General features: G+C 36.2%; 1 protein-coding gene across 3 annotated transcripts in view; it reads right to left on the reverse strand.

Annotated features, from left to right (window-relative positions):
* Window positions 1–986: 986 nt before the first annotated feature.
* XRN1 (5'-3' exoribonuclease 1) overlaps window positions 987–12,382 on the reverse strand; it is a 167,307-nt gene continuing 155,911 nt past the window's right edge. For all 3 annotated transcript variants that reach the window (XM_077130309.1, XM_077130308.1, XM_077130307.1), the window contains exons 39-43: window positions 9,977–10,090; window positions 9,789–9,882; window positions 7,102–7,140; window positions 6,429–6,592; window positions 987–5,983 (exon numbers count right to left, since the gene is read on the reverse strand). In XM_077130309.1, coding sequence (XP_076986424.1) covers window positions 5,678–5,983; window positions 6,429–6,592; window positions 7,102–7,140; window positions 9,789–9,882; window positions 9,977–10,090 — 717 coding nt within the window. In that variant the 3' untranslated portion in view covers window positions 987–5,677. The remainder of the gene's footprint in view (window positions 5,984–6,428; window positions 6,593–7,101; window positions 7,141–9,788; window positions 9,883–9,976; window positions 10,091–12,382) is intronic.

Here is a 12,382-nt window from a genome sequence, read left to right on the forward strand (position 1 = left end):
TAAACAAATGATTTGTAAGTCAAAAGACTGGTACCAAGATGGGGTCCCTGTGATGCTATAGAGTTGGGGTGGAGAGGGATGGTAAGAGGGTTTCAGCGTGGAGACTAGCAGCCTGGGGCCTAGAGGGCAAAAGCAGCCAGCTAGGTCCTCAGGTAATCATAGGCCACGTGCCTTCTGGGGGATCAGAATGTGATGACTCCTTGTGGGTTTGAGGAAAGTGCAGTAGGAGAGGCAACCTCAGGGTCATGGTGCAGAGCTGGAAGCAAACAGAGCAGGAACAGATTTCCTTCCTCTTCACCCCCTCCTTTCCAATGCCTTCCCCATTCTCACCATGGAGATTCTGGTAGAAGAATGCATCAGAGTTATACTGTGAGACATAGTGAATATTAGCAAGGTTTGTTAGTCTGACAGATTTCCCAACTTTATGAGTAGGAATTAAGCCTCTTCCTACATAGCTCTGTAAAACCTGCTTTTGCACGGTAGAAAAGATGGAGGGATCAGGGGAGGGCAAGGATGAGAACAGGAAGAGAAGATCCCTCAGATGTCCAAGTGAGGTACAGGGGTTTGACTTGGTGGGAAAAGCAGAGGTATTTGGTGCCATCCGAGGACTTGGAGTGTGTTTAGAGACCCAGTTAATGCACCCAAGTGTACATGGGATGAGCCATTACTACTAACATCTGCAAAGCATCTCCTATTTATGTGTGCTTTAGACACAAACTACGAATGTTGTTTTCTTCTTTTAGGACGAAGAAACTGAGACTTAGACTTTGCATAACTTGCCAATACTAATATAATAGTGACATATTTACAACTAGTGGAGCAAGGATCCGAACAGCAGTCGTTCAAATCTACAATTCAGGCTTTTTCCACTCACCGTATTATCTCTGCTTAATCTAAATGACAGAGTCAAGAAACAGATATAGAAGGTACATGGGGTTTAAATGAATACCATAATGTTTCTATTTTTGATATTAATGCAAATATATAAGAACAAACAGCTATAATAAATTATTCTCAAGTCTTTAATTGAAATCCATAAAAGATTAATCTTCAAAATTCACTTAATTTGCTCAAAAAAAGAGATTTATTGATTTAACATGTATAGATGTTTATATGCTTTCAGTGACTCATACTCTGAAATCCTTTTACACAGCATTTTGAGGCTAACTTCATGCTATTATCTACAAATGTACAACTTAACACAAAAATACATTTGGAGTCCATTCTGATGCCAATTCAAAACTCTTTTCTTGGCAGACAAACATTGTAAAGATATTTAAAAACCAAAACTACAAAATGAGCACATAAAAGTCTTCCCTTTTGAATTTTTAATAAAATACTGCTCTGTATAAGATCTAATGAAAAATTCCAGTTACTTATAAAATAGTTATATATGTGAGAAAAGCAATGAATCAAGATATATATATTTACTTATGAATTAAACTTAAATATACTATTTAAATAAACAAAATGTTGAATACTTTGATGACACAACACACCATCTATTACTCATATGTCAAAATAAATGAAAATATTCAAAGAAGCAATTGGGTATCAAGCAAAAGAAAATGTAAGACACTTGAGGGGAGAAAAGCTCTTAACTATAAAGGAAAGAAAGGACTAAAAGAACTTAAAGCAAACTATGGACCAAATTCTCATTCCTATTATTTTATGAGAAACAGTATGAGAATCTGGCTTCAAATAATTAAAATAAAACAGTAGCTCAGCAGGCAGAGTTCTTGCCTGCCATGCCGGAAACCCAGGTTTGATTCCCGGTGCCTGTCCATGCAAAGAAAAAAAAAAAATCTACAGAAACTTGGCCTGGGCAATTTAATAGTACACCAATTGCTGAAATTATCAATAGCAGTGGGTGATACTGCTGGAAAAAAAAGTAATTTTTAGAGGTTTAACTGTAAAAATGTATCTATTGGAGACCACGGTCTCCTTCACAAATTGCACTTGAGATGGTTGAATGCATTGTTTGAGCAAGGCATTATAATTGGTTCACTGACAGAAATACACATACAAATACACAGTCACAAATACACAAGCAGCTATAGATTGTTGACACTCTTAACTACTAAAACTAGTTTGCATTTTTTTCTTCTTTCTTTAAAAGCAGGGTCTGTGGTGTCCCAGTTGTTAACTCAGTAAGTTAAGAGCGAGGCTTAGGGCCTGCCTACTTGGCCCTGAAGCTGGAAATCTGATGACATTTGTTTCAACACTGTCTCTTACTGCCCCCTACTGGACACGGGGAGGTCAGTCTGAAAATATTCACGTTTGGAATTTTAAGCTTTATTCTGCCTAGGAAAGGAAGTTCCTGCAAGTAAGACTGTTTCTCTGACAAAGCTTACAAAATATATGTAGAGAACACTGACAGCTTGAATACTACCGCTATTTTGGAAAAATGACCAATGAACTTCTATGATTCATTTATTTTTAGGTGGAGAATGCCTTCCTTTCACAGCAAGTTGATATTATGAAATACAGCAAGCTCAAAGAGCTGTGTAACAGCTGTTTGTTTTTTTTTTTTTTGAAGATGTTCTGAATAAGGAGAAGTATGCTAGAACTTCAATGGCAAACTAGACAGTTTCTAGCTATCTCATATAATAAGGTCAAAATTAGACCATCACCAAAATTAGACCATAGAACATGATTAAAGAATGAGCAAATAAACTTAAAAAAAAACCCTGCAGTTTATCTATTTCTTTGAGTTACAAAGATATAGCATGTTCTGAAAATGCAAAAATTAGATATATCTTATTTAACTGTTTCCTTCTTCCTACTTTCTCCCTCCCTAACACTTCCCTTAAAACAAAGAATCTAGATTAGTATCAGTACAAAACCAAAAGAAATACCTGATCACAGAAGAGCAAATAAATAACAAAAACTTGCATCAAAGCTCTTCATCATACCCTCATTGCAAACCCCACCCATACCACTAAAAAGGAAACAAACAAAAACAACTCTGATTTTTGTTACTTATCTCTTGTAACAAAAAAGCAAGGAAACTCTTAAATTGAAACCTAGGTTTATATAGAAGTGAATTTAATTTTTCCCACAACTGAGTCTCAGATGTTTAAGATTCTAGTCAACAGGATGTTCAAATCAATGAACACATTCTGTTAAATTATAAAACTGATAAGACCAGGTAATGTAAGCAACTGTGAAAAGGAATGACAATGAAAAGATTAATCTTCAAAATTCACTTAATTTAAAAAAAAAAAAGAGATCTGTTGAATGAAGATAATTAGAAACAATATTTCAGTGAGGAGAGGAAGGCTTAAATAGATTTAGCTGCTATAGTTATGTGGAAATATGGAGGAATTTGGAGAATCTGTTCTTATGTACTCTATATATTTTCCAGTTTTCACAAAAAGTCCACAGCAGATTAAACAGTTGAATGGACTTATTTCTAAACCTCTGGGGGTGGTGTGAGTCTGCTTCACATAAAAGGGAAAAACTTTAAGTTTCCCAAAGTCTAATGGTTTTCAGAGATGCACTAGCCTCCACACTAGCCTCCACCAGGCATGACTATCAGAGGATCCAGTTTCCTTAAGATCACCAGGAGGAAGAACCACCTCTGCCTCTTACGTCCTTCGTGGAGAGGCACATCTTCCGTTAAAAGGTCTACAAGAGGGAAAGAATAAAGAAAGCCTAGCTGGTATGAGTCCTCACCTGTATTTTAGTCTCTCTTCAATCGTAACCAATAAAAATCATGTTTTTTTTAAAAGAATGAATGAAAAGAAAACATTTCCCTGCCTATCCATATAGAATTGCCAGTTTACCTTGCTAAAATACTGGGAAAGTTTCCTTACAGGTTTAGTGTCACTGTGCTTACTGAAATTTTTCTTGGAGTTTTCAGAAGATAGCATGTGCTCCTTCCTCTGTGCCCTAAAACAGATGCGGGCCCTACCCTATTCAGAGAACTGTCATACAGGTGAGAGATATTACTTTAAATGTATTAGAGATTAATATAGCATTGTTATAATTTAACCTTTTCCTTCTATTCCCATAATAGATGTTTCCTTTAAAAACAAATAGAATCTATACATTTGAAAGCCAAGAACGATGTATGTTTAGCAGTTTGGATGTTGGGATTTAGGAGGAGTCTAAGAGGCAATGAGAATAAACACTGAGAATTACTTGATCTCATTACTTAAAACCCTACTACAGATCAACATATTTCTAACCAATGAACATTTGAAACTAGGAAATTAATACAAAATAAAATCACAGAAACTCACATGACTATAATACATGACAGATAATGAACAAATATCCTGATTAAGATCTGGAGAAACTCTGAAATCAATGTTAGAGAAAGGAATCTATTTAATTCAATATCAGATTTTTTTTTAAAAACAAAACTAATAGACTACTTTAAGACTCATGACAGAGTTTTCAATGAGCTAAATGAAACTGGGTATAATAAGAAGCTCCAATAAAGATAGTGATTCCCACTTTGAAAAAGTATGGTAACTTACCTCCTTAAAAATGTGAGCATATCCCAAAAACTAACGGAGATATATATATATATATATATATAACTTAGGCCCTGGTACCACTGAGAAATTTTCATAAATTCTAAAATAATTTCAACAACCACAGCTTGAACAACACACACCCACACTTGACATGCAAAGACAAAATGGCAGAATAATCACTGAACAGTTCAGCATAAAGCTAAATAACAGGCATCACAAAATGACTGATGATTGTGCCTGTATTATGGCACATCTTGGAATTTTAAAAATATCTAGAATTTCATCGGTCCCAGGAAGCACTACACTTGGACCAAAGTGAAGCTCTGACATATTAAGTAAGCAGGTAAAAAGCTATACAAAAGAATTACACAATTTGTTTTAATTAACAACATGATTAATATTTTGTAGTCTATTCTATTAGAAGATTAATTTATAATCAATGTACCCTGTAGATTTTGAAACTTAATTTTATAAGAAATTACTAATGCTGGTTCTTGAATAATCTAAAAAAACTGAAATTACTTACTCAACCTAGATTGCTATGTATAGTTCTAAGCAGTTAGATGAAATATTTTGATTAGTATTCTAAAGTTGCTTTGGTACAAAATTTGAATAAAGCAAAACTGACAGCACCACACAAGTATGACCATTTCACAGCAGGTCTGAAGGACCCTCAGAGACAACAGAACATAAATTAAAATTCATATAAATAAGAGCCATTCTCCTGATAATTTTGTTATATCATTAAAAAGCAAAATAAAATCCACATTTAATAAATTATATTTGAGGCCCAATTTTCATGCTCCACTTAATTATCCCTCAATGATAGTGTAAAAAAATGATTTTTATTGCTAATATGATACCTAAAATTCATAGTTCAGGAAGCCTCTGATGATGAAACCAATAGTTAGAGTGGTACATTTTAATACTTAGACCACTGAGATTTTAATTTATAACTTTTTTTTTACAGCTGTATTGAGGTATAATTGATGTACAACAAACTGCACATACTTAAAGTGTACAATTTGATAGTCTTTTAACAGCATGAAAAGTGTCCAAAACTAAAAGATTTAAAATGTTCAATTCAGGCATATTATTTTAAAATAGTATTTTCTAATTTTTATGAGACATAGATATGGACTTATAAAAAGGTAGGTGGAAAGGAATTAATTTAATACCAAGTACCAAATTTATTCAGAAGGTTTAGAAATGCCAAAATTGACAGCCAGTTTTCGTGGTTTTCTTCTTGAAGAGGAACTTGGTGTTGACTTGTGATGAGACATAATATAGCCTGGGGAGGGAGAGTCAGCTTGAAAAGAAGAAGCAGGTTGAGTAATCTGAGGAGACTTGAAGGAGGTTGATGAACTCTCCTGTGGAATCACTTTGGTGACATCTGAGGACCCTGGATGGCTGGTCTGAAGTGGGGCAGCGTGAGAAGAACTCTGTGCCTCCTTATTCTCAAAGTTCCTTTTATTGGCAACCCTTTTCTTAGTTACCTTTAAGGAATAAAAGTATCATTAATTAATAAGGTAGGCTAAAAAAGCTAGTGTCAGAGAATATCAGAAACCATGTTGCAAATATCTTTGATATTTTTGTGGAGTATTGTTGATATGTGACTTCTGCTTATAATCTGCAAACCAGATTTGAGTAATTCAAAGAATTTAGTTACAAATAAAATATTAAAAACAATTCTCTATAACTTAAATATAAAGTAAATTTATATTGTTGATTTTAAATTACTTTGTGTTAGAGAAGTATTATTACTTGCTGGAGTCACTACTGACTAGAACACAAAGTCAGAGAGTCAGCTTTGTCACACCACATTCGTAGCAGATCAGTATTGGGCCTCTAGTTGGCACTGAATAAATAATTTCCAAATATACAGATTTTGACAAGCAGTCTTTGAACATTTACAAAAATAATTCTTTCTCTAGGTCTCACCTGTAAAGGTATGAACTGGTGGTGCACAGCACCCGGCATTCCCCCACCCATCGGCATGGTCCCGGGACATGAGGTGTGACGGAAGGGCTTCGTGCCAGGAACTGGCACTGGTGGTACCCATGGCACTGAGCCAAACAGATGAGGTGATGAAGGCATCATATTAGCTGTTAAAAACCATGGAAAATTTCTCTCTTACAAAAAATCTTGATCATCAAAGCACTAATATTTAAGACCTCCTTCTGCTAGTGTTTTTTTTTTTTTAATTTTTTATCTTTGGCAAAAGAGATACACTAAACTTATAATTACTTTTATTTTTTTGCCTCATGAGGTCCGTGCTTAGGATGTGAACTGTTTACAGAAGCGAATTTATCATTGTGCTGTCTGGCCTGCAAAATCCAATAGTACCACAAACATTATTGTTTATAAATGTTTATTGTATATAAATTATATATTGTTTATATATAAAATACAACTTTTATATATACTGGGAAACAAAAAAATTTGTGTAACTTGCTTTATTGCAGTGGTCTGGAACTAAAATGCAGTCTCCAAGGTATGCCTGTACTGACATGAGCTTTAGGAATACTTGCAATTGAAATTAAAAAATAATAATAATAAAAGGGCCTTTAGTGGGAGAAAGCTTGGGCACAAAGAGAAATCTGAAGGAACTCACCTGACCCCAATGCTAAGTTGCTTCCATAGTGATCCCAGCCTACAAAAAAAAGAAAAACAACAAAAAAAAGCTCAAGTCCTGAAGTCTGATCACTTTAATATAAGATGTAGAATTTTTCTTTCCCCTATTCTAATACTGGCAATTAAAGGCTTTTTCATTTACATTTTGTTTCTTAAGTTAAGTACACTTAACCGCTAGTTCCCAAACTTGATTTGTGTCTCCAAATCATCTGGGAATCTGCAAAATACAGTCTCCTGGACAGGGCCTCAGACACAGTTCTTTATTTTTAACAAGTTCCACAGGTGATTCTTACGCAGTCAGTCAGTCAGCCCCAGTGTGGTGTTTGGGAACCACTGCATCTAACAGTGCCCCTCATGGGGACTGGAAGATCTATCATCCTGCCCCGTCTCCCTGTAACTTCCTTCATCGGCCCTCACACGCGCTCCGCGCTCAGGAGGCCCCCACTCTTACACGTTTTCTGCACATCTGGAGAGTGACTTTCCCTCCCTCTATTCTCCCTTCTCCTCCTCTCCCTCTCCTTTCCCATTGTGAGCGACTCCAGCACACTGCCACTAAAAAGATATTCAGTGTTCAAACTGTCTTTTCAGGGAGATAAAAAGCATTCAGACTTGTAAAATAGTATAGCTTAGTTAAAATACAGTGACTTAAGAAATTTCTGGATCAGGCGAAACTAATGATAACTTTTTTATTGCTATGAATTACAAATGCACAAATTCCAGGATGAAGAAAATTTTTAATATGAAAAAATATTAATAAGATTTAGAAAATTTAGGTCCTGATATTACCTACGAGCAATTTTGGTGGCAGTCAAAATGTTAAGAGATCTATTTTAAAAATATGCTACATTAATCTTGTGCATAGGTCAACTCCATAATTTTCCTAATAGATTACTGTTCTAAATATAAAACATATTTTCTCCTATTTTTATACTTTGAGACTTCAAATAAAATATAACTCTACAAAATAACTTTAAATTGTTCATTTGATGTTTAAGGTTTTTTTTTCCTGATTAACACTCAAATCTCTTGGCTTTTTACTTGTATGGTATATTTTGTGTGTGTGTGTTTCTTTTATGGTATATTTTAATTACGACATTGGAGAACAACCCCTATTTCTAAACCAAAAGCATTCCAATTATAACCTTAAAATTTTGGGTAGGTATGCATAATTTAATCAACATGAAAATATTTAAATAATCAAGCAGTAACATATTGGTAATAAGTGAGGGAAATAATCATTCTTTTTAGATAATCTGTTCTAGTAAAACATTATTTTCTAGAGAAGTTTGTGGACAAACCTTTAGGTAAGCTACAGTTAATTACTTAATTTGCATTAGTAACTGGATTCATTTGAAAGTGAAGAAGCAGTCAAATTAGATTTTGCAAGTGAAGAAGCAGTCAAATTAGATTTTGCAATCTGTCAGGAACTTACTACCTTGAGCTATATAAAAATATCAGATTCATTAAGACATAAAAATTTAATGTCAAACATTGTTAGTCAAAGGGGTACCAGTGAGGTACAATGATAAAACCATAGGCTTTGGAACCAGAGAGACTTGGATTTTTGAATAACAGTTCTGCTACTTACAATGATCTTTTAAAAGCTGCTTAGTATTCTATGCACCTATCCTTAATGTTTTTCGAATGCTGCATCTGATCTATGAGAGAACAAAGGGGTACCCACCAAGATACCTCTTTGCTTCTCCAACTGGGACCAGTTACTTTCTAGACCTGATTAGCAACTGGCATCCTGGGACTTCCATCCACTGCATAACTATACAGTGTTTCTGATCTCATGGGTTCTTTTTCATTTTTTTTTTTTAACAAGTAAGTGTTTTGCTGAAGCTATAATTCAGTAGCTTCTTAAGAAAGGGTGCATGAGAAGTTAATTTACATGTTTTTAAGTGCCTTTATTCTACCCTTGCACTAGAGTCATAATTTGACTAGATCTCTCTAGAGAGAGAGATCTAATAGGAAAATAATTCTTCCTCAGGATTTTGAGCACTGAATACTTAGCTGCTTTCTAGTTTCTAGCTACTATTAAACGGTGAATGCCATTCTGATTCTTGATCTTCTACATGCATTTTCCCTCCACTTTAGGGCTCTTGCAGCTCTCTGGAGCTCTGAATTTCAAGGCTATCTGGGTCTTTTAAAATTCATTGGGCTAAATATTTGGTGGGTCCTTACAATTTAGAGATGATTATTCTTTAGTTCTAGGAAACAATTCTATTTTCATAGAATTTTGGTCTTATTTTTTGGTCTTGATACTGTTTATTTAACTGAGGATATTAATGACAGTAATTAAGATTTGGAAAAGCCACTGCTACCAGGAAGAAGACTGGGTAATAAAAGAAGTGTTTAACAATATTTGGAATCATAAAATGTTAATTTAAACTCACATCATCTGTTGGAAGCTTTAAGGGGAATAGGGTCTGTCCATTACAAACAACTGCCCTCCTCTAACCACACCAATGGCTGCAGGAAGGGGAACGGTATTTTTAGATGGATTTGCAGGATCGTGCTTCAGGCTACTTCTCACAATTCCTTCCCACATTCCTAAACATCTGAATGAATTTTTCTGGTTACCTCAAAATAATGCTTTCTAAAAGAGAACCTTCTAAAAATGACAACTCGATGACAAATATTTAGAAAAGCATAATATCTTACCAGCAGGTTGGGGAAAAACTGGAGGAATGGTTCCAGGTGGTACAGCAGGAGGATAATTTGGAAATACTGGTGGAGACAAAGGGCCTAAGGAGCTCTATGAAAGTATTTAAAAGTTATAAGACAATGTAACAAAATACTCTATTCAGAGAAATAAAAATTTTAATAGACAAATTATGGACAGTTCTTACCAACTGTTGTAAAGCAAAAAATGCAGCTTTCTCCTTGGCTTCATTTTCAGAGCGGCACTGTGGCCCATGTACCAGTAAGCCATTAGATAATTTTACCTGGCAAACTGTCATTGTCTATGAACGAGAACATGGATATTTATGAAATTATCTGTCTAGGAAATTGACAACTCCACACCATCCCTACCCCTTCCCAAATTTAGTCTAAAGAAGTAAAAAATTTCATTTGCTAATCTGTAAAAACAAATTCAAGAATTCAAACAAGGAGTATCATTTTAAGTTTGGGTTTGCCATGAAAAAATTTCCAAACTATTGCCTTATTGCTCATTGTTTACAAAATAAAATGGTCTCTAAGCTGGCTGAAGAGTCAAGCATCTAATACAAATGAAAGCCAGCAATTTTTTTCTTCATACCAAGAATTTGAAAACTGTGGCCTGCTGTTGCCTTTGTAAATAAGGTTTTATCGGAACACAGTCATGTTCTGTCTTTTACATATTGTCTATGGCTGCTTTTACAGTTCAGGAGCAGAGGTAAGTAGCTGCCAAAGAGGCCATATGACTCGATAAACCTAAAATATTTACTATCTGGTCCTTTACAAAAAAAGTTTATATGACCCCTGCTTTACAACCTACCCCTGCTCTAAAAAATTAGCAGATGCTTTGTTGATATGAATAATTTTCAAAAGTCTAAAAGGCACAGAGGTTCGGACTGACATTATTTCCTCTTTTAAATTATAACTATATTAGATTTTTTATTTTTATGAGAAGTTTTTTTTAAGTCTACTTTTCCCAAAAGCCATCTCCGTGTAATTTGTGGTTCAGTCTTGCTGTCAATGTTAGAAGAAATGTGTCAAGAACTTGGATGTAGCGACTTCCAGGGAAGACAATGGAGTAGGGAACTCCAGGGCTCAGTTCTCCCACCAAAACAACTACTAAACAGGCAGAGAGTGTCTGAAACAACTATTTTGAAACTCCAGAGGTTCAAATAACACCATTCAGCATCCAGGGAAGAGCAGGAAGAAGAAGAGTTTGATAGATTACGGTAAATACTGTAAACTGCTCTCTCTGAGTGGCCACCACCAGTGCCAATCCCCGACTTTTGCAGCAGGTCACCACGGGATCCAGTCCCTGGCCAGATGCTACTGACAGCAAGGGATGGAAAAATCCCCTTCACCAATAAAAGGGGTGCATGGCTGATCAGCGGTAATGGCTTTGATTAGCGAATTCAGATACCTGGGTCCTGGCTCAGGGGGGCAGATATTATTTCATTCTGCCCTGAAAAGGGGTAGAGGTGGTAGAAATTTCAAGATGCAGAACTTACTTAGGGCTGTGGTTAAAAGTTAGTTGAAGGGCTACATTTGCTGGGCAGGCCAGGAAACCTCAGCTTTGAGGACGTGTCAGAGAAGTTTATAGTGCCCTTTCTGACCCCATTCAACTTTGTGCCCGCTTCGTGGTACCCTGACTTTGCTTTGGTTAGGAAAGATCAAATTTGTGAAGTCTTCCCTGGGGTGCCCTCCTCCCAGAATCTGCCCTCCAGGCAAAAGCAGCTAGAGACAACAAAAGGAGTAAAAGCTATAGAGGAGGAAAATCTGCAATAAGTGCCTGCTGGCTGCAGATACAGGGAAGAGGGAGATTTGTCCTGCTAAATAGAGGGACAACCAAATTCCTGTAAACAGGAGATATCCAAAGCAACTAATAAGCAAAAGCCCAGGAGAAGACAGAGGCCTGGTGGATGGAAAACCCTGCACAGTGCATTCGCCTTGGGCTAGCATTTCTGACAAGGGTGTGAAGCTGAAGAAACCTCCAGTCAGCAGGGGGCCCCACCCATGCACTTGAAAAGGGTGAATTTGGCCGGGGCCTGCAAGGGCAGGCCTTCCACCCTGTTGTTCAGGAACAGTGTTGCTGACCTCCAGCTTCACAGATGGGGGGCGCACATTTCCCAGGGATTGGGGAGAGCCTGGCCACCATTCCACTGTTCTGAGGACCTTAAACGAGTGCCCTGGAGGTTGGGGAGAGTCTGGCTGCCACCCCAAAGCTCAAAGAGGGTGGAGTCAAGAGCATGGCTGCCCCCTCAATTATAAATATACATGTAGCTAACAACAGAGCCCCAAATTATACGACGTCAATACTGACAGTTCTGGAGAAACTGGCAGTTCTACATTAATAGTAGGAGACTTTAATAAACCACTGTCAATAATGGATAGAACATCTAGTCAGAAGACCAGTAAGGAAGTACAGAATTTGAATGATACACTAAATCAACTAGACCTAAAAGACATATATATAGAACACTGCACCCAAGAAAAACAGAATACAGGTTCTTCTCAAGTGTACATGGATCATTCTCCATACACTGTATGTTGGGTCACAAAACAAGACTCAAAAAATTCAAAAATATTGATATATATTT

This window comes from Tamandua tetradactyla, chromosome 15 (genome assembly GCF_023851605.1).
Source record: "Tamandua tetradactyla isolate mTamTet1 chromosome 15, mTamTet1.pri, whole genome shotgun sequence".
In the NCBI taxonomy this organism is placed as follows: Eukaryota; Metazoa; Chordata; class Mammalia; order Pilosa; family Myrmecophagidae; genus Tamandua; species Tamandua tetradactyla.